At 35.7% G+C, this 24,354-nt stretch overlaps 1 protein-coding gene across 1 annotated transcript in view; it reads right to left on the reverse strand.

Moving 5' to 3' along the window:
• The window catches only part of LOC149562329 (glycosyltransferase family protein), a 97,934-nt gene that overhangs the window by 40,106 nt on the left and 33,474 nt on the right, over window positions 1–24,354 (reverse strand). Inside the window, exons 3-6 of the mRNA XM_089825851.1 lie at window positions 12,280–12,355; window positions 12,071–12,143; window positions 11,919–11,970; window positions 11,741–11,802 (exon numbers count right to left, since the gene is read on the reverse strand). Coding sequence (XP_089681977.1) covers window positions 11,741–11,802; window positions 11,919–11,970; window positions 12,071–12,143; window positions 12,280–12,355 — 263 coding nt within the window. The remainder of the gene's footprint in view (window positions 1–11,740; window positions 11,803–11,918; window positions 11,971–12,070; window positions 12,144–12,279; window positions 12,356–24,354) is intronic.

The raw sequence follows: 24,354 nt of genomic DNA on the forward strand, positions 1-24,354 counted from the left end.
CATGTTTTTAATCGTCGTCCCCTAATGTCCCGTCCCCTAAATTTTGGCTTCAACCCTTACCCGTACCATAAACACATCCCCGTCCCCTAAAACGTCCCCGTCCCGGAAACTCCGTGGAGCATAGGGTCTTACCAATCCATTTAGGTAAGTTTCCAAACAAGTTTGTGGTCTAGTCCTAGGGAACAGGCCTTTTAGTCCTATTTGACCTACATAATAGGAATCACCTATACGGACAACTTAGGGTTTTAAGACCTACAAAATCTTTTAGGGAATCCAAAGGGTGTTCGAATCTGGAGTTTATTTGTTAGGTTGTTTGGAGAGTTTTTGCAAGAAAGAGGAATTAGTGGATTACTAGGGCTAATTGGAACTAGGCATAATTAGGCTTCTTGAGTCAAAAACTTGAAATCTTTAAGTGGTCTAAAGATCTTTCCAAATGGCCACAAATGGAAGCAAGTGAAGTGATCTCATGATATTGGATGACCCTGCAATGAAGGATGAAGTTAGAGAGCAAGTTGCACTTAGAACCCTCTAAGAAAAATTAGTGTGTTAGTCTTCTAAGGGTAAGCACAAAGGATCAAACTCTTGGAGAGGACTTTGGATTGGTGTTAGTTAATCATCTAAACCAATCAGAAACCTAGGTGGACTAGGTGCCAAGAAGAGATAGCTTGGTCTCTTGAGGAGCAATGCAAGCAACCCTTGGAACACTCACACCACTACCATCCATCACAATGCGGCAACCTTCAAAAGCCCATACTCTTTTAAATGGTAATGTTTGTTGCTCTAATCAAAGTTTTTCTTTACCGAGCATTTCAGACCCTAGTGGCTTATACCTTGTTGGTCCATTGTTGATAGCTTGGACTATCCCTATAAAGAAAGGTGAACGGGCTGCATTAAATGGTTTTCCATTTGCATAGAAGAACTGTGCAATTGTTGGATCAACCACTTCTAGGCCTTGCATATCAAAATGTCTTTCAATGGGGTTTCCGTTGCCAATGTGTGGTCCCTTGTGTGTCTGTGAATGTTGTGCTTCCACATCCCTACTAGAAGATGCATTAGCATCTCTATTCAGAGATTGAGTTTCAATCGTGCCCGTGGTGCTAGTAGGTGCCCTTGTTGTTGAAGCATGAGAGGAATTAACTTTTTGATATACTTTCCCATGAGCCCTTTCTTGATCCCTCACAGCTTCAAGACGTATTGCCTCATACAAGGCTCAACACATTTTCAGGTATACTAAGGAAATGAGCTTTCACCCTTGTGTAAGTTCCTTGCCATTCTTTTGGACAATGTTTACATCTGATTATAACTGTTCCACCTATACCTTTATTCCCAGGAATATGATCACAATATTTCCACAATGGATATCTTCCACCACCTAACATTCTGCACAAAGAAAATAAAAGTAAAAATATAAACAAGTTGCAAGTGTAAGGTGTTACATGGGATGGATGGCTACAAACTTTCAGCAATCGGAGTTACAGTTGAGACTATTAGAATAGGTAAACAACTGAGAATATTAGAATAGGTAAACAATACAAGAGAAGTACATGAGAATACAAGGCACAAGGTAAAACTTCAACACGGCATAGACAATATAGGAGACCTGGAGAATACACAGAGAACACAAGAGAATACATAGACTTAATAAATTATGTTAAATTGCAAAACGACACTGAATATAATTGGAAACTTCAAACTTGAGCAATGAACACTATAAACTTCAACCTTCAGCGTCTCCAACCTTTAGCAATAAACTTTTGTCGCCGTTCATCTCCAACAGTTCAATTTAGGTTTTAAATTGAAATGTTTAATGATAATCATAAAGTTATGAAGTTTGTACAATTCATGAAATTCCTCATGGAGTACTTTAAAGATTTTTACTATTACTTTCATCTATTGCGGACCTATCAAACAAAAGATTATGTTAGCTTGAAGTAACAACATTACCAAAAACTTTACATGGTCTTGCCTTCCAAAAATTATGACTTTGACAAAGCCCTTCGCATTCTTCGATGAGGTTTATCCTACGTTGAGTACTACAAAGGCCTCACATGATGCCTATAAATTGACACTTGCTTCTTAGCACCAGGGGAACAATACCCAATTCCAAATGACAAACTCGGATTTCTTATTTGCATTTGCATGTGAATGTCATTTCCCAGAGTAGAATTGTTGACATTTCACTATGTTGTAGCCAAAATCACCAAGACCGATGAGCTTACAATGAATATCCATCTACTTCACATTTGCAGTGTCTAGATGGACAGGCAGAAAGTTAGTTGTCGACGCCAATGTGTATGAGCAATACCTGGACAACATCTTGCTAATAGATTTAGTTGATAGAAACAATTGTTAATGGAGATATAGGGATTACGTTGACTAGTCATTACCACAAATCAAACCTCACATCTAACGCTTGATACTGTCACTTGAGCACCACTAATATTTTCCTTATTCTTCCTTGAAATCTCCTCACACACGATAGGTAAAGAATGCACAATATGTATAATATATTCTCCTTAGTATATATAAATAACTCAACATCAAGCCTGAATAGTGTTCAACAACCTATTGGGAATAACTCTTGTCTTGTCCAAGACTATTGTGCCTAACGTCTCTACAGTGATTACAAGGTGAGAATATGGTGTCGCCCGAGCTTGAACTCCTTGAGTTATCTAACTTCCCGAGCGAATAACTTACATGAATACTAGAATTGATAGTTTGCAACAACAGTCTTCCCGTTTCTGTTATTGACATAAATAATTTGACATCAACAACCAGACTGTGTTTCCATTATCAAATGCACATCATACAAGTGACCACCACCACCAATATGCAAGGTTCCATGCCAAAATTAACAACACCAAAGAGACTTGCAAAAATCTAAGAATATCTAATATAAAGTCTATGAAAGTCTGAGAACACCTAAAATAATGAGCTTGACTCCCTATATCCAATCACGCCAAGTCATTCTTTCTGATACTGAAATTAGGAAACATTCATATACTACTTTTTGCAGCAACACAAATGCCAATAGATATATGATGCACGATACCTAGATCAACTACCATTGAATTCATTCACCCGTAAATATCAAAGGTTAGCATTGCTACTGAGACCTTTGTTCAATACTGCAACTTCCTTTGCTCATGATTACTAGTTATTGCTTCCTATGCCGCTATTTACTAGAAGCAGCATATGCTATTAAAGATAGTAATTGTATTTATTTTTCGATTTAGCATAACTGGTATGTGAAGTTCACGAACTCTTGTCGACTTAAAGTACGCAAGTGGTAAAGTATTTTCTTTTTCCTTCTCTAATATAAATATAGCTTTGATGTAGAAGTTAGCGCATATGTTCAAACAAAACCAACAATATTGGTGTGACTCTGTTTTGAGTTTGTGTTGCACCACTTAATCCTTTATGATCGGCCAATATACATGGTGGTGGATAACTTCTTGAATGCATACACAATGTCAATACTCAATCCAATGTTGTAATCTTTTGCTTCAATGTCACTATCTGAATATCGTTTGTATATGTTGATGTGGAACCCAATGCAGGTGAGATGTCAATGTTGAAGACACAGTGCAATTGCCACGCTAATATGGATGATTGGATTGCCATGGCTTCATATATATTTCTTTAGTGATATCCCCCTAATCACTTTACAACCCTAATGCTAATGCAGAAATGTGAGCCATGTGATGATTTATTTGCACAATAAAAATTAGCATGACTTAATCACATTACTAAGAAACCTTACGTGAGTTATCCCAACCTAAGTTAGGTCTTACTTCAACCATATGCCAATATATAGAAAGATCATATAAATTTGCGCTAAAAAAATTTTGTTGCAAATATTTAATTATTTCCTCATTGTACGAATGTCTTTATCTCCAAGAATAAGATCAACAAGGTTATACTCTTTAAAGTAAATAATATGTGTTTCTAAATATCAGGTATAAATATCACTGAATTGGACTTAATAAAATCACATAGGCAGGCAAGAGAACATGCTCTGATACCATGTTGAGAGAAAGATCATTGCAAATGTAATGGCACTACCTATAATTTCTGTGTTACAAAGGCAGCAATCTCTCTCTTATTTATATTGTAGATGAGACAAGGAAAAACATGTCACTTCATGGAACATGTCTATTCATAACACATATTGTTTCATTATTTATGATTAATAATTATTAGACAATTATTAATTATCTATGTATGTATACAGTAATTGTCTAATAATTGCTAATCATAATGATTAACTAGTAATCATGGTTAAATCAATCTGACTAAAGCTACAACATTAACAACCTCGATCGACTAGGAAGAATCTTTCATCTTTGAAGCCAATCACCTTCCAAACTTTCATCCTAGGGTTACAATTTGAACACTTAGTCCAAACTTCATAACAAAAAATGTAAAAATGACCAAAGATGTTGTCTTTCCTTTTCAAAACTCTTTTTATTTTATGCTTGTGAACTTTCAGGAACTATTTTTAATGCATTAAGCAAACTTTTTATTTTCAATTCACATTAGGTCCCTTAAAAGTCACTTTAATGCACATGGTTATTTTTTAAATAAAATAAACAAGGTTACTCCAAGTTCCTAGGATGAGGAGACAAGATGCCAAATTTGTTTTGCCAATTTTGGGGACAACTAGAGGGCAAAAAAGGGGACAGATATATAAATATAAGGAAAATTTTAAGTATATAGGGGAATTCAAAATGTTAATATGAAAACGTGGATAAAGTTGTTATTATAAATTGATGTTGTTGTTAAACAGAGGAGATGAAAGCTCCTTATATAGATTTACATAGATAATGTTTCGAAAAGAAACAATCATGAACTAGAGACAAAAGTAGAAACTACGTAATAAACTAAAGATTGACTAAGATGACTATTAAAGAAACATTACAATATTCTAATACCCTCCCTTAATGGTCATCATCTAACTGTTGTCTTATGGTCACAAAATCTTCATAACATTTTGTTGCCACTAAGACCCTCCCTAGATCTGCAAAATGTTAAAGGCTAAGAAGCCATCCAATCTGATGTTGGGCAACAAAAGTATTACTCATTGTAGCCAGAGACACTGAGATGAAACTGAAACCACAATTTTGAGGAAAATTGCCAAATCCTTTTGCAAATGTGCATGGTGCCCCAAAACAGACAGCGAGATGATTCCCCAAGAAATTTTGCAAATGAGCACTACAACTCAACACAGACTGCAAGAAGCCACAATTTTTGAGTTGAAAATTTCTGCAAAACCAAAAAACACTATCTGACAAAAGTGTCAAAGAATTAAAAACTTCACTTTTGAGGGAAAAAATGGTAAAACCCAAAAGATAATTTTATAGGAAAAATATTAAATCCCAACATATAATTTTCGAGGAAAATTCATTAAAACCCATATAAAAATTAAAGGGAAAAAATATAATAACCCAAAGCAACATGCAAGTACATGCAACCTTAGAAAATTAGAGACTTTTTGCTCAAACTAGGAAATCGTGCGATCAAAACTCTCGATCAAGCTTGTGATTTTCAATAAAAATCTTTGAAGACAAAACACAAAATTTCCTAAAAATGCCTCCAACAATTTTTATTATAAAAAAATCCAATAAACAATTTTGCGCAAAAAGTTCTAGATCAAAAGAGGCTCATTTTTTCTTTAAAAATTTACCAAATTTTATGAAATCTCATTGACCCGTTGTGATACCATGTTATCATAAATTGATGTTTGGAGATGAAAGCTCCTTATATAGATTTAGAAAGACAATGTTTCTAAAACAAACAATTCTGAACTAAAGACAAAATTAGAAACTACTTAATCAAGTAAAGATTAACTAAGATGACCATTAAAGAAACATTACAATATTCGAATAAAATCATACATACATAATAGAACCTTATCATATAATATTTTTATTCAAGAAGCAAAATTCATTGTCATTACTCAATATGCATTCAGAATTCAGAATTCATTGTCAAAACATTATTTATAAGTGATCCCACTAAACTATTTACAAGTCATCATTCAACAACTGTGTGCAATCAGATGCCTTTCCTTTGGCAAAAAATAGTCACAGCTATATTCTCTTATTCCACATATCTGCAGTTTCATTCAACAACTTTCCACTTTGTCTTACAGCTGTATGTTTTCATTCCACAGCTCTATGCAGTTAAATTTTCTTCATTGTACAGTTGTATGTAATTACATGTTTGCCCATTGTTGGAAAAGAGATATATTTGTATACTTTTATTCTATGGTTGTATGAGGTTGCATGTTTGCCCATTGTTAAAAAAAGAGATATATATGTATACTCTTATTCTGTGGCCATACGCTTTCTTTCTATGGATACTATTCACACTCTAACTCATTTTATAGCTCACCTGCCATTCTAGTTTTGCATGCAATCCAAAAGGACTCATTGTCAATACTCCTAAGGAAAATTTTTTTATTAATTTGAGTGAGCTTCCCTTTAAATGGCTGCATGACCAGAGGTCCGATCATCCCCAGCATGAGGCATCATCATCCCTCAGTTTCCAGCAAAAATGTCCAGATCAGAAACACCTAGGGAACGACCTTGAGATTGGGACAAGGTTTGATGACCCCGGGACGTGTCCCCATGTAACGTAGAAAATTATTAATTAGACTCAACCAAAAAATAATATTGTAAGCCAACTTATATTTAATTAATGAAAAATACACCAAGCCTTGAATTAACCTACATGAATGGAATAAGCTAAGGGATCCTTCTTGAACACTTGGGTTGAAGAAGAGGATGTAATAATTCTTTCTGAATTTATTTTGTCAAACTTTAAAAAAATTCACAATTTTAATTTGCAAGCATTTTATCAAACGTTGCATGTAGTCTAATATTGATATAAAACCATAATAGTTATAACAGAAAACATTTTTTTGGATTCTCAACTAACTATAAAAATTCATTTTACGAAAAATATTAAACATTTTTACAACAAATATTATTATAAAAATTATATATGTTGCTGATATAAAATGATTCATGTAAAAAATCCATACAGAAATAATGTCAAACAAAACACCAATATTTAAAATTTCTTTGCCAACCTCAATTGCAGAATGGTCAACAGTCCAATCAGCAATTTCAAACATACCAAGCTCCTCCTACTGGTGCATGGCACTCCAAAATTTCTACAGCCTTCCAAAACAATTAAGTATGGCGATATGGATTGCAATTCTATTTAAATAGGCTGCAATAGCATAAACTAAACCACTTTAAGGCTGCATTGAATATTAATAGACTTAAATGCCTTTTTTAGATGCATTGCCCTTTTTATAATGCCTTTGGAATGGCATGGCCTCATTGCTAAGCAACACAGGAGGTATGACTAAAGAAAACCAACACCAATGAAATATTCCATTCTTAAAATCTTTGTCCTTTTCACCCATGTACCAAGCACATCAAATATTGATATATATTCACTCACGCACACAAACCACAAAGACATGAAAATAAATCAATTTGCACCAAATCCGTATTTTTGAACATTCAACACAAATATGAATTCTGTTTAAATCCATCTCTAAATCTTTTCTCAACAAATTGTGACCCTAAATGAATCACAGTATTGGTTAGGGAGGAATATTTGACCCCATAGAAACCAATCTTCACCTAAAAGTTTTTGTCTTAAAATGGTAGAGATTTTCTAAACATTGCAATTGGGTATCAACAAAATATCAAATACTCAAAATTAATCAAATGTGCCTCTTCAGTGTCTTATAATTTAGGTGGGTTGAAAACTAGAGTTTCAGGATGGTTCATTGGGATCATAAATCCGCCTGCTAGCCCAATTATAGAAAATAGGTTAAAATTATAACCCTTTGTGGAACCTCTTGGAAAGTATATTTAAGTTATCATGTCTTAAATTATAATTTTTTAACCATAGTTAAGTGACTTTAATTTATTATTTACTTTTCAGCACATTATTCACTTAAAATTCACATTAATTAAATTTAATTATTAAATTTGTTTTTGAACATCTAGCCAATGTTGCAGAAAATATGGAAAGTCAAAAAGTAGTCTGACGATGAATTTTAAATGCACCAACATACCTAGAAGGCCATTTTATAAAAATTGATACTTTCCAAAAAAAGAATATTCCTCAAATAAACTTGGAGTGCACTCAAATAACGAAACTACCCCCCAAAAAAAGACTCACCTAGATCCCCTAATCACATTCTAAAAAGAACATTGCTCTCCACAAAAATTAGAACTTCCACAAATGTCAGAAGGTCACAAGAAAGGGACATTAAATTAAATGTGTTCAAAGGTTAGCCATGATCAAAGGAAAAGTTAGTATCATCAAGTCATCTAAAGCCACCTATCATGAAGTTTATTTTTAGTGCTCATTAAAAAAGATCTTGCTAATTTTAGCAATCACATCTTACAAAGAAAGGAACATATTCTAGAATTTGTCATTCTTTGAGTGAAAAGAGTTCATGCTACTTCTATTTTTCTACCATTTTATTTTTTTTAGCATTCACTATTATAGTCTTAAGTTAGCAACTCTTAGATCATCTATCTAAGGTGTCTTGTCAAGAAAAGGATCTGGACAATGAGTCATACTTTTAATGAATTCAACCAAAAACTTGACAAGAGGTTGCATGGTTTTGGTATTCGAGAAAATGATTTTGCAATAAAAATATATACCATATAATTAGTTGTTCTATTTTTCTTTCTTATCGATAAATGTTATATATTTCATCAATAGATAAAGTAACAAATATACTATTTAAAGTTCCAAACAAAGCATCTACATGCCCTATGCAAACCACCAACCAAAACAAAAGACACCACTCACTAAACAATCCCCTACCCTAACAAACATTGATCTACCCCTGAGGACATACATAGCACCTTAATGTGCAGATAATTCTCTACAAAATGTGATGGACAAGACATACAAAATCCAACAGCCCCATCAAAAATAAGAGCACATACTGCAAGACATGAACCACCATCCAGCCTGCTCAATCATGGCACTTGTGAAGAAGAACCAGCTTCAAGCCTTCTAATTTTGAAGCTCCCTAGCTGACGTCCTTGTGGCCCTTCGGGGTTCTCCTTGGCTGGGTCCCTCTCCCCTCAAGGGGCTTGAATCTTTATGATATTCAAGTAACTTTTACGTCAACTCAAACCAATGCCCATGGCTGCCCTTCAAACCTCTTTGTCACCATATGCATTTCAAATCAAGAATGGATGAATGGTTGCATCAATATCTCCAATTTGCATCCAATCATCCATCCTTGGCACCAACCCATCGCCAATACGGACCTTGAGCATGAAATCCTCTAACCCACCCCTCCACTCCTCCCAAATGAATTCCATCGCCAATCGGCACACATCTACAATAGTACCTATCTCCAAACACCAACCAAGGAACAAGGATGCAATTTCAACATTAGTCATGTATCTTCCTTCCACAAAGAGGTGGCCATCTCCAACAATTAGAGAGACTTTGTGGAGGAGCTCTGCATCCTCAGACAGAGATATTCTTCAAACAGTAGCAAAACATTGCTCCAAACAGCAATCATAGCTTTCATCCTTCTCAGTGAGAAGTCCGGCCACATCTTCACTTCTCCGATGAATGGCAAACCACCTCACAAGTTCAAAACTGACTTCACTAGCGTGGAGATGAAGGAAAATAACGACCTCCTCGCATGCACCAACCATCAATCAACTTTAGGTATATGTGGGGACATTAAAGCAGAGTATCGAGAATCGCGTTGAAATCGCGTGAATCGCCAATTCAGCGATCAGATTCATGCACGCCGATTTTTTTGGTGTCGAAAATCGTGATCAGCGATTTCATCGGGTGAATCGCCTGAATCACATGTATCGGCGATTCACTCAAAAAATCGCCTGAATCGCCATTAGAAATCGCCAAAAATCGGCTGGCAGCAGCAAGCATGTTTAGTTGGAAATAATAAAAAAATCACTTATGTTTTTTGCTTTCTTTTTTACCTTTCCTCTTTGTTATAACCCTAAAGGGCCTTCTAATTGTTAAGCATGACTAGAAGAGAGGAGAAGAGAAAAGAGGAACCATAGGTTATAAGAAAATTTTTAAAAAAAAAAAAAAACGACGACAAATAAAAAATGTTTAGAATGCATAACGGATGATGCCCAAGGGAAGGGAAAGACATAATCAGGTAGTAAAACATCAGCGGTTCCTAGAAAGAGTGTGGGATCAGAAGAAAATGACAAAAACACTGTGTTCCATGTAGTTTTGTGTGGGTTTCAGAGTGCTAATTTGGTCTTGGTGGCGGGGGCGCTGCCCCTCGACCCCACCCTGTATCGCGACAGGGAGCGCGCCTGGGGCGCTGCCCCAGGACCCCGCGAGGGCGCTGCCCCTCGACCCCGCTGGAGGCGTTGCCCCCTAGACCCCCAGTCGCTGCGGTTATCAGTCGTGGGAAGTCTGACCAATTGATGAGACCTGAAGCTGTTGCAAGCATGGAGTGTCTGTGGTGGAGAGAACAACAAAGCAAGCCTTTCGAGAGGGGTGATATGCTTTGAAGCACTTGGAGTAGGTGTTGGATGTGAAGCTGTCTTATAAAAACTCTTTACCCCATGTGGTAAACACAAACTTCCATGTTTATATATGTTAAGTTTCAACTTCTATTTGATGATGTTATAGTGTGTTTAAGTTATATTCAATAAAGGGTGCATGAAATAAGTCTTAAATTGTTAAAATCTCTACATTTAAAGGGTTTTTTCAAATTTGCCGATTCATTGCCGATTCACCGGCGATTCACCCCGATTCATGATTCGATTTGGCCGTGCCGATTCCAATTCTCGTTACTTTGCATTAAAGCATGTATTCAGCTCACTTATCAATTTGCATCACATTCATTATGTTAACCTATCCTTTCCTAAGGTCCGAAAACTAGAGAGTCTACTTCATCCTCTGATGTCACTGCCACATTGGACAACCCGTCTGCCTCTATATTGCCTTCCCCCTAACATGGGATACTTTGAAATTTTTGAATGTTGATAACACATTTAAAATCAACTTATCAAGCTTGTCAATCCACCAATCCTCTGATTTGCCTTCATAATTGCATCTCTAGGCCCATTAATAGGCATGTAATTAGTTATTCAAAGAGTAGATGTCATAATTGGAATTTTATTTACTTTCACGCCATAGCTTTGTAAATATTATTAGCTAATGTTGTTTTGCAATTAAATATTCCAATGATAATTTCCATCCTGGGATATAATTATTCTTATGTATTTAATCTATCCATCTTTCTGTGAACTTCTATTATTTAATGTTCGCTTTTAGTGGAGGAGCGCAGTGTATAGTCATGCGATATAACTCCAGTCAAAAAGTATGAAAAATATTTTTTTAAATTGCTTGATGTTAAAAACGGTTTAGGCCTTTTGCACCAAGTAACCCAGATAGAAACATGTTATTTTTTCAACATGACCATAAAAAACCCCAAAAAAACATCATAGAGATTGTGAATAACAATAACATATTGTTCATAGTAGGTTGTTTTTTATAGAGCTTCTAATTAAAAGAATGACTTTCCTGCACATATGTTCTGTTTAGTGTCACTAAAAGGTGCAAATCAAAACGCTAAATGAGACTACAAATATTTTCAAAAACAATTCCACAATGAATAATGAACACTAAGATTTCTATCAGCAAAACATGTTAATCACATATGCATCAATTATACAAGATACTATACCACACTTGCTGAATTATGACGGCACCTTCCAGTACAATAATTAAAAACACTTCCATATGTGCCTAGTCAAACCAAAGAGCAATCAACTCAGTAGCCAAAATAAATATCCATAAGATAATATAACACCAAAACAAAGCAATACTATTTAAGACTGTTGTACTTTATAAAGATCATATACCTGCTGTAGCATGTTTAGCCACCTTCATGTTGACTGCAAGTTCTTTTACCGTCTGAGCAGAGTACCATATGGTAAAAACGAGTTTAACACTAAAAGTTGTCATATTAACAAATAGCAGTTAAGAATGGCAAACCAAATGACCAGATATGTACCTGAGATGGATTTAAGCAGCAAGATACACAGAACTCATAAGAATCGCAACATTGTGAAATAGTATCACACCCCCTGCATGACAAGCAAATTAATTGTGAGTATTCAATGAGATGTAGTCAGACTATTTTGATGAATCAGAGAGATATATATTACTATTTTGATGAATCGGAAAGATATATATAACGAATTGCCCTTAAAAAATACTTACTGACATGAAAACTGCTCACTTGTTTGAGGGCAGCAACCAGTCAATGGATTGATGGACAAGACACCACAAACATAGCCTGTAGATGAACGCAAATGAAAAGTTTTAACTTTTAGCACACAAAATCATTTATTAACAAAAACAACCAGAATAATGTGCTAAATAGAAAGGTGAACTAAAATCACATTCTATCGTAAAGAAGCTTCTGATATGAAAAATAATTTTATTTTGAAATAACTAGAGAGTACTATAGTACCATTCAACTGTTCTATCAGGTCTCTGTTACAACATCAAATAGTTGTCTGCAATGCAAAGTTCAACGAGGGTCCCATAAGATTATTGAAATCCCTTCCCCTTAAAATTTACAAATTGAAAAAGAAATTTGTAATTACTAAAACATTCTCACTTCAGTCTTCCTAGATTGCCCTCACGTTTCTTTACACTTCAGAGATCTTAAATAGATCAATTGTGTATATATATGGAATAAGATAAACAACACTTCTAAATAAAAATATACGTTGTCTCCAAACTAATCTAAAATAACTACATAAGTTGATATAAAATCCCATAAATAGAAAACAATGTTGTCCCAAACCGGTACTGAGAGTGTGGGGTGAATCAGTACAGACTTTCAAACCGATCTGCTGAGCTGTCAAACCAAATATCCTAAATACCAGTTGCTTCACAAGTAGCACAATGAGAAAAGCAATAAGATAAAAGCATACAATCTCACACAAAAATGCATACAACAATGACACATGAATTTTCTACGTGGAAATTCTCAAAACCACGGTGAGAGTAATATACCCACTAGCCTTTTACTACAAATACAAGGGTGCCCTGTTAAGGGCTACAACTGTTCTTTCTAAGAACACATCCAGTTATGAATGATGGTAATCTATGAGGATTACAAAAGCTTTTCAAAGCTGCCTTGTTAAAAGATTTACAACACTCCTTCTAGAAGGTACCTTGTTAGAGGATTTACAAAATGCTTGCTAATGAAACATACCCAGTCAAGAGCTTACAAGATAGGTGCAATGGTAAGAAAGCAATCAAAATGGTTGATCTAAAATTCTAAATAAGTGACACACCTTTCCTTATAAATCTGCTGAGTATGCCTTGAAGATCTCTTGATCTTCCCTATCTGTCTTGGCTTGCCTTGTGATAACTATTGTATCACCTTTCTCTCTTGCCCGTTCTACTTTGTCTCTAGTTACCAATATGTTGTTCCTCAGCTCTCTGCTCTACAACTATATTCTCCTTCAATCTCTCGCACTGCAATCATGAACAACTTCAAGATGAAGTTTACACGTTATTTATAATTTCAAATGTCTGCGTGCCAAAACCTTAAAACATCCCACTCAAAGTTGATGTATTCAAATTTTGAATACAATACATGAGCTAGCCACAAAAAACCCGTGGCGCCTATGAATAAGGGTCTAGATTGGTAGGCCTACCAGTCACCCTATAGACCTAAATGTAGCATCAGTCCTTTACCCCAATGAAAGCTCAAAAAAATAAGTCCAATCACATCAAGCTTCCTTGTTGTCTTACTATAATGTCACATCATTGGTGACTCATCATGCTTCTTCACTACCTCTAAATACTCACTTCATCTATTTGCCTATTATGACCTGTCCTTAGCACTTTCTCAAATCAAACCAATGTAAGTGTTTACCAGTTATAATTCGGGTTTTACATCCTCATCTTCCTTCATTCACCGATTGCCAATCAATGACAACACCATGAGATGCTAAACAATCAATGTCACCAATCTCCAGTCACTGTAATGTCCCCTTTTTGGGACATTGGAAATATTAAAGGCATATTATGTATAATATTAAAATTGACTTGGAGAGCGTGGACTCGAAATATAAAAGGTCAATTTAATATTATAAAGGGGGCAAAAAGGACAAGGAGAGATAAGACAAAAAGCCAGGAGGGAAGTCGAAGAGTCACAACTGTGAGTATAAAAGGAGAAGAGACTCTTTCATTTGGGCATGCTTGATTTATGATTCAGTTTCAGTTTTCTCTCTTGTGAGAGATATTCAGAAAGCTTCACCTTTCAGCTAGTATGAGGACATAGCACCTCATGCCGACAGATAGTGGACGCAAACCCATTGTCCTTGGAGACGTCACATCAGGTGTCTCACATATGCTTACAGGTTCTTTTCTTAAGTTTTTCCAATCTGACTGTAAAGTTGTATTTAGGATTGAATTTTGGAAGCCGGTTATTGTATTGTTGTTGTATAATGCACTAACGTTGTTTTAAGGAGTTTTTATGAGAGTTCATTGGTTTTGTGTTGTTGGTTTGTAACACATTCTATATGCTTGAAATCTTGAATATTATTTTGAAAAAAATGGGTTTATATCTATTGGAGGATCTGTTGTTTTTTCTATTGTTGTTCGTAATACATCTGCCTATGGTTTAAGTTCTGAATACCGGTTTTGAGGAAACAACTAGGTATACAACTATTGGAGATATTTTCTAGGATTTATATTACTGGTTTTTACTATTTAACTTCACATATATGTGCTCTGAATATTATTAGGGAAAGAAATCCGTAAATATTCGATTATGGATATTTCAGTAGTATCAAAGCTGGTTTTTCATGCCAGCCTGAATGGGTTATGTATAACAGTCATTTATAGGTTAAGAAAATTTGTTTGTGCAAAGAATTAGTTCCATCTCCCATTAGGTTATAAAGTTATATATAAAAGGATGGCATCTAATGGTATGGTATTCTTGGAAGTTACAGTTGCGAGAAACTAAAGATGCCTATCTGCCTATCTATTATATTCTTAGCACACAGGGACATTTCAAGTAAGGCAAGCATCCTGTATTTTCAACCAAAGTAAACCGGCCATTCTAGCAGGTATTGCAGAATCGAAGAAAGATCATCTCTTTGAACAAGAGTTAGGAGAGTAAAAAATAGGATTTGTAGTTCTGCAAGAAAAGATTCTATGGAGCTTCCAAAGTCGAGTCAAGTGGAAAAGCTGAATGATTTTTCAGACTGACTTGCTCAGAGTGGAAGATCAAAATGTAAGATTTAGACAAGAGAACCAAAGATATCAATTGTATTCATTCATAAATAGATCCGGTGGAGTTTTTTTTTCAACTCACTCAAGAAGAGATCATGGGGATTTTCCTAGTTCTAGCACCGCTCTTCCATAAACGCAATTAATAAATTTCTCAAATCATCTGTGTTTTGAGCACAAGTTCACTGGTTTGATATTCTCATAAACTCCAAGCTTTGACTACATCTAAGGAAGTAAATTACTAGAGTCAATACATCATTTACGGGAGAGTCAGAAGAAGAAAAAATAAGACAGTAGACATGACCCTACAAGTTCAATTTGCATTTATATGACTGTAGTTTAACCAAGGGTTGACATCAAGAATCCTTTCCTACCTCGCAAGTGATTAAACTTGGAGGAGAACAGCAATATGTATTAAAGCAATAATATTGGTTGGTAGTAGAGAAAGGTGCACATCTCAGAAACTACTATCCTGCAAATTAACAAAAGTCAGAATCTGTGGAAACAAGGGTGGAGATGGAGGACCAGTAGCTACTGCAAAAGAGGCCAAGATTCCAAAGCCCCCCCCCCCCCAAAAGAAAGACAATAATATAGATAAGAGATTAGTCACAATTTTAGAGAAAAAAAAAGTTGTCAGAAGGATTTTGTATAAAAGATTAAAAAGAAAGATATATCAGCTCTGTGGGTGCAATTTAATGATGAACATCGTGTAGCAAAGGCAAAGAGACGATCATTAGTTAAACAAACTGAAACTAAAAATTGAGTTGAACTCTTTAGGCATTTGCCACAATTTGTACATGGTAGACAACTTCCCGCACTTGAAGCTAAGTTCTTTCAAGAAGATCTTCTACAGCCTATTCCTGCTGTCTACAAGGTTGGGTTGCAATATTTGACAAGAGATATAGTTGGTGGAAATGTTGGATGTGTAGAAATGCTATTAAAGACTATTTTGTGCCACCTAGAATGATGTCAATCGTGCTTATTGTTTCTGCCCGATAACATTAGAATCTTGAGAAGATTTCGCACTCTGGAGCCGTTACCTTGAAGGAATATAAAAAATCAAGACACTTGTCTATTTTAGGAGAGGAAAGTATCGCAGGTAACGTCTGGTGTCTGCACGCACAAAGCTTTGACGCCTGGATAAATAGAGCAGACGGTTACGAATGAAGGTGTGAGGACATGGCATTGGGTCTTCTTAATATCTGTGGTGGCTCAAGTTATGACAAACGTGCCTTGATGATTGTCGGTTCATTATATTGAATCAATTTTCATTCAACGAATAGTATTTGGAAGAAAAAAATCATTTTTTAACTGCCGCAAATATTTAAGAGACAAAAGAAATATCCGATAATATGAGGAAAACATGCGCCCTCCACATTATTGGCAAGGAGCTTGGGTGATGCGATTTATGAAATGGAAGTACGTGCCACTTTGAATTGAAAAAAATATATATCTACTATAGTTGGGACATTAATTTATGGAAAGCACTAGAATATTGGTGCCGACTATGCATTTGTTTTGCCGAGTTTGAAGCTGTCTAAAGAGAACATAGTTGTGCACGTAGAACTGCTTGGTCAACTTTCTTCTGAAGTTTCGTCAATCACCAAAGTCAAACAAGAACTGGTTCTCCAAATTAACTGACGGTTACATTATTGAATGGGTAAAACTTTAATATTATTAGACAGTTCGAGGGTGGCAATGGCTGAGGATGGGTTACAGCAGTAACCAGTATGGCTTAGCTTTCAAACTGCAGCAATCTCATGCTAAAGAACTCTGACTTATAATTTTATGCCCTTATTGCAATCAATGTTACCTTTTCTCGCACATTAATGTTTCTATGTCAACCTTAAATCGATTGATTGGGTATCTATTCCATCAAGTTCCAATATAAGATTCTTACAGTAGCATCAACACTTTCAGTTCCAGGTTGTTCATCAACTGTTTGGCAAAAATTTCACTAGCCAGAATTCAACTTCTTTGATCAAACTAAGAAAGGACTATCATAGTGGTATCTAGATCACAATGGTATCAATCTAAGCAAGGAATATTACAGGTTCTAGATTACTAGTACAAAGACAGCAGGAAAATCAAGAAATTCTTCTGAAGTGTATTTCTCAAAATTTGGGTTCTAGCCATCATAAACCTTTTGTTGCCTGTGTTATTTACAAGTGCCTTCTTCATTGGCATACATTTGAGACTGAAAGTACAGCTATGTCTGATCATTTGATTCAGACTACTTCTTTCAGAAAATAGTGCATACATAGCCCTAACTAAAAGGAAAGAGAATATTTTATTATCAATTTTCAAGATTTTTGTGTATGTACGTCTGGTGCAAAGTCAACTAGAGGAATACCAAATCCTGTTGATGTTGTCAATTGATAAAGAAATCAAGATAGTTTGACTATTTGAAGAAGGAAATTTTGGGGTGGAATGTAGCTGTTTGTCAGACTTACAGTAACAGGGTACGTCATTCAGCGATGGGAAAATATTTGGATAAAATTAGGAAAGATAATATGAAGCCACAAGAGCAATTAGTCCAAAATTTTGAATCCGATATAAGAGCAGAAATAATCGATATTTACAAAGAGTATAAAAAACTTCCTACCCAAATTCAAAATAATTTATCATTCAGTGATTACATGGAATGTCATCTAGAGCAACAAAATAAGACTGATATGAAAAAAAGAAAGTATTTGGAATTGGTTCAGGATCTCCTTTCAAAAGACCAGTGCAAAAGTATGTATGAAGAATTTCCAGCAAACCAAAATCATTGAATGGAGGGTCTTAAAAAAGAACAGTTAACTACCATTGATTTGCAGCCATCTCGTGATCACATAGAAGATGTTACACAGGGTGCAAGTTTCTTCGTTGGTGATTTGGAGGTTAGCTTTGAAAAGCAGGTTGATGAGGTCAGTCGCACACAAGGTAATAGCAGATTGGAATCTTTGAATGATAAACCATATATTTTTGATACCCATGACATGAATTTAGAGGAACAATCTAAGATGACACTGCAAGACGATGAACCGCTTCAACAGGACAATAATAAAATGCATACCTTAAAGAATCAGTTGAGAGTTAGTAATGACATGGTTGTGGCATCGTTGGTATGTTATGACAGCACTCACAAATTGGTTGAGGATCTCCGCATGAAGGCTCAAAAGGGAGTGGAAGGAGATTGGCTTGTTGTGTAATGATCTCTGCTAGTTCTGATCAAAGACATTCAAATCTTGACTTAAGATATTATGACAAACAGTTGGCATGAAAGTCTGGTAATAAGCGGTAATACTGTTGTAACATTCCTTTTCTATTTGGTGGTTATAACTCAACTCTAAACTACTGCCTTTCCGTCAAACAGTTGATGTATATCCCAAGAAACTCAAGCAAGAAACTATAAAATTATGTCTGCTGATTGGTTAATTTGTGCACCTGACAAATATATTGTATTACCAATGGGAATGATAACTTCAGATTAAACATTAGCCATAGCACATCACAAGTATATTATCGCTTCATGTAAAAGACCATAATCTAACTCTGACGTTAAACACCAACTGCCTAAGTTATATTGTTGGAGATGTACAAATAAACAAAACTATAACATACAGTTTGGAGAGAACAGCTACAGACCCGAATGAAGTACTCTGGTGGAATAACTGGAAATACTGAGCTGCTACTGTCCACTTTGAAATACGAAGATTACTGCTGTCATGCCATACTGATTGCTTTTGGCATTCACTCACCAGTCCCCTTGCTGACGTGAGCTCCAAATCTGACTTTTGCTAGCTTATACTGCCAACAGTGTGAGATGAAGAGACCCATGAACTGCTGTTAAAATACCCAGGCATCTGTACCACCACTCAACTCCCATTAACTGCTCAGTTATGACTCCCTTACTCGTGCTATGCTCCAGGTGAAAGATTCTGGACTGCTGCCCAACAGTTCTGCTAATCACAAGTTCAAATGTTGCGGAATGGATGCTAGGAAGAACACTGGACAGAATAAATACTCTCGCAAGGCACTGCTATGGCAACACTATCTCTTGCTTCAGGACGACTACCTTCCTGCCTACTTGCTGTCTTATGCTAGTTTAACCAGTGTTGACCCGTGTATGTAAATCCACTAACATGTATTCTTCAATTCCGCCTCAAAACTCTATCTTTCTCTTAGTCTCCAATGTATTCACTTGAACTTCAACTCTGAAAATGTGAGGACCAGGTTGGCATCCAGTCCCACTATTTTCCTTAAGGGGTTTCTTCCTTAGGAAATATCCAGTCACATTTAAGCAACCTTAGAATTTAATACAAAAATCATATATTCTTGTGGTCATAATCCCAAAGCAGATACTTGCCTTTATAACCTCAAAGTGAGGGAAGATGCAAATAACTAAGCATTGTGGGATAAAAGGCCTATTTTGTCCTTTAGTCACTTAAATCACTTTATAACTTTATAATAGTATTAAAATATTTAAATAAATTACTTAAGTCACTTGAACTTTAATATCTCTTGAAATACTTGTCTGATTGCCATGCCGTCTAAAATAGGAATCTCTCCTCATAATTCCCCATGTGACCAAATACACTTTCTAAAAATAGAAAGGGTCCATCCCTATTACTCCTAACTTATTATACCTAGTAAGTATGGCACATGGAGTCCAAATGATATCGAACGAAGGCCAAATCCATAAAACTCTGAATGTTGGAGATGAATCAATCCTCAGAAAACCCTCTAACCATCCTCATTACCCTACGAGGATCCAATATTAGGCTAATCCCTGAAATTCTAATGTTGGCAACAAATGGAGACATTACATGTTGCTGATTTGTAGGTGATCAAAACAGCTCTTGAGACTATGAAATCAGATTACTTATGTTTGCTTTCTGACAGGGCTTATACTCTTAAGGTTGTTGGATCCTATATTGACCAATTGAATAAAAAAAGGAATGAGATTAAGGAGCTCAACAAGGAGCTTAAGTATGTTCGTGAGGCATTGGTTGATACTCAGTTTTCCCTTCAGGAAGTGGAAAATCAGATTCAGAGTACAAATCATTTTAGGGAACATGAGGATACAGAGAGACAGGAATTTTTCCTAGAGGTAATTGATGAACTTGATAGCATTCAGCAGACGTATGATTTGGATAGTTGCCCGAAGCGACCAAGTTCCAAAAATTCAGATCACATTCAGCTTATAGACAACCCATTGTTTAAAGTTGATGCTGTTTGGATTTCCGATAACCCACTTTTTGAAGTAGAGGAGAGAGTTCCTCTTGATTTCCAAGAAGAGGATGACCTTGACTTTAGTGATTCGGATCAAGCTATGGTCTTTAACAACGAACCTTGGTCACAGGATTGGTGTGGTGAAGTGACTACTATTGCCCCTGTTTCATACAGCCTTTACATGGTTCCGAATTCTAACTTATATATAGGTTGGATGGATTTCTTAGTTCAGCAGTTAAACAAGTCCTAGTGGAGGATTGAGGAGAGTTATGTGTTGATCATAGGGAATGTTTTTTCAGCTTCAATCTTTCTCATGATCCCTATGTATTTAGGGACTCTTCAGAGTGATGATGGCAATATTATCTTTTATGTGCCCTTGGTGTTGATTTCAGCTTTTGGGCAGCTCGTCTCCTACATTATCTATTTAGGACAGGTCATCACCGCCTATTGGGATATACATAACTTCTAGATACATTTTTATCTCATCATATCAGCTAGTTATGTCATTAGTGTTTGGGATCCAGGTGTTGGTTGTATGTATCTATGGCTTGTTGAGAGTTGGATCACAGTTCTACTTAGTCTGAGATTGGATACAATGACATTCAGAGATTTACAGACCTCGTGTGCAGTGACATTAATTGGATTAACATGGGACCTAGGGGTCTGGTTGATGGATGGATTGCAGTTCGACACCTTGCTTCGCAGTATGGCCGGATTTGTTTTCAAATTGGGCTACAGAGCTACCTGTAGACTCGTATGGGATCTTGGTATTGATTGCTTGAGGACAAGCAATTTTAAGAAGGGGAGATTTGTAATGTCCCCTTTTTGGGACATTGGAAATATTAAAGGCATATTATGTATAATATTAAAATTGACTTGGAGAGCATGGACTCGAAATATAAAAGGTCCATTTAATATTATAAATGGGGCAAAAAGGACACGGAGCGATAAGACAAAAAGCCAGCAAGGAAGTTGAAGAGTCACACTTGTGAAGATAAAAGGAGAAGAGACTCTTTCATTTGGACTTGCTTAATTTATGATTCAATTCCAATTTTCTCTCTAGTGTGAGTTATTCAGAAAGCTTTAGCTTTCAGCTAGTATGAGGATGTAGCCCCTCATGCCACTAGACAGTGGACGCAAACCCATTGTCCTTGGAGACGTCATATCAAATGTCTCGCATGTGCTTACAAGTTCTTTTCTTAAGTTTTTCCAATCTGATTGCAAAGCTAAATTTAGGATTGGATTTTGGAAGTAGGTTATTGTATCGCTATTGTATAATGCAATAACGTTGTTTTAAGGAGTTTTTATGAGAGTTTATTGGATTTGTGTTGTTGGTTTGTAACACATTTTATATTCTTGAAATCCTGGATATTATTTTGAAAAGAACAAGTTTATATCTATTGGAGGATCTATTGTTTTTTCTATTGTTGTTCGTAATACATCTGCCTATGGTTCAAGTTCTGAATATCAGTTTTGAGGAAACAACCGGGTATACAGCTATTGGAGATATTTTCTAGGATTTATATTACTAGTTTTTACTATGCAACTTCACATATATGTGTTATGAATGTTACCTGGGAAAGAAATCCGTAAATATCCGATTAGGGATATTTCATCATCATGCCAGTGTGATTTCATCATCATGCCAGTGTGACTTGTAAATCCAACAATCTACCCCTTTGGCATTGATGGCAAAACCTCCAATTGCCCTTGACCATTTGTTCGAACTTGAGGCCTTTAGACATTTCCCCCTTTCATTCCTTCGACTATACCGGTAGAAGACTCTTACACTGGTGTGGACTTAGTCGAAAATCCAATGGGACTCCCTATCAACGTAGCCTTCTCTGCCTTGTTTCTTTTATGCACAAATCTATATCCTTTTTCTTGATATCCTCTCCCCCTTTTCTACTTTATGGAATTAAGATTTAATGAAGAAATTCATATTATGCCTAGTTTGAATATATTTCATAATGCATAAAATTTTTAGCAAAACTCAAACGCACATCCATGTTTTGCAAGGGGTAAGCAATGAAGTGTAGAAGTGAAATATATGGCCCTTTGTGTAGCATGGTGATAGAACTAGTGTTCCACAAGGACATGTCCCCTTGAAAAAATTGTTGGCTATTAGATGGGGACATTTCTAGGATGTATGGACTTGAGAGAAACATCCCCTCACATTGTTGCCAACTTCATTAAGGATGCGATCAAGTTGCTTATTGTATTTCACACAGCATTACAAACTGATTGCAACCTTCAACTTCATGAAAACTAGTGTTTCATTCATGACGCACTTGCAAAGATATGGGTATTGCAACTTTTACCTTGAAGATTTCAGTTCAACTCAATTTGTATATCATTGTTGTGCCACCTGCACCCGCTACCACTCCATCATCCTTCCCTTGATATCCCCAAAAATAGGCCCTTGGTCCACCCATCCCCAAAACTTGTCCCTACACTCCCTGATCAGGAAACTTCATGGAAGTATGGTTAGAAGAAAGAACATAATGTTATTAGATGTCATAACCTTATAACATTCATATAATATTCTAATAAAAAAAACTATATAGATTATATGCTTTACTAAGCATAATACCCCATTCAAAATAATTATAATCTAAGAATATAAAAATTATTAACTATTAATGAGTGGGGGTTATCGAATAAGTGTGACTAGAACCCCTTTGGATATTTTGCCACCCTCCTATATTTAAGGAGGTTCTCTCTTATTTGAGGAAGAACAAAATAGGAGTTTTATAATGAGTTATATCATTATGCATTTAAGGTATTGTTGGTCATGTGGAAGTAAAGAGAAGTGTTTGTAGGTTTAGTCTATTTTTTATAGACTATATTTTGAAGGTGTTTTAATAAAATGATGCTAGTGGGATTTTTTCATCCAAAAGGGTTTTCGACATACATATCTTGTGTAATGTGTTTGTAAAATCGTAAATTGCTCCCCATGCAATTCTATAATGCATGCCTAAATCAAAATCTCCACCTCAACTGTCCAAATTCTTAATCATGTGACTTTTTTTTAACTCAAGATACATGTGCCACAAAGACATACGCATAGAACGCACTAGTCTCATGAATCTACAATTTGAAGGTGGTCCTTCAAGAATCACAGCTATTGTTCCTTGCAATATAATGCCTCCTATGGCAGGCCACCAATGTCGAAGAATCTTTTGGATTGCTTGTAACCTTCCTCTTGGCTTCATTTTGGGTCTTTTAGCAAGTTCTCACATGTTCTGATTATTTTAACAACTTCTTGGTCATTTGAACTCTATCTCGGCAACCTCACATTGCAGCTTGTTCACCTTGTTAATGTTTTTCCCAAGAACAAAGATAAACAACAATAAGAAAAATAAGGAACACAAAGACACAAAAAGACGCAACAATTCATCTTGGGAAAACCAACCAACTTGAGGGGAAAACCCCATCCACACCAAAAAATATCTCTCTTTTATTAAATAATAGATGTTTGAGTACAAGGCATTCAATTGAATACAAACTCATCACACAAAGTAAAGGTATATATCTTGAATTGAGACTCCTGATATTATAACTGAAAGTCTCTTCCTTTTCCAAATGCATTCTCTCCATATTTCCAAACATGAGTATATGAAAGAGTACCATGCACATAATCAGAATATCTCCTGCAGCTACAAACATTAACACATCTCTATTACAAATCCTCTATCGCCTCACTCTTGCCTTCCCTCCACTGAGCTTCAGCTTTTCGACATCGAAAGGAAGTCAATGTAATCTTCTATGCACTTACTTTCGTAGATTTTAATGTGGGATATCAATAGTGCCTCTCTTTTA

This window comes from Cupressus sempervirens, chromosome 4, assembly GCF_028749045.1.
Source record: "Cupressus sempervirens isolate cs-2001-9-10 chromosome 4, ASM2874904v1, whole genome shotgun sequence".
Classification (NCBI taxonomy): Eukaryota; Viridiplantae; Streptophyta; class Pinopsida; order Cupressales; family Cupressaceae; genus Cupressus; species Cupressus sempervirens.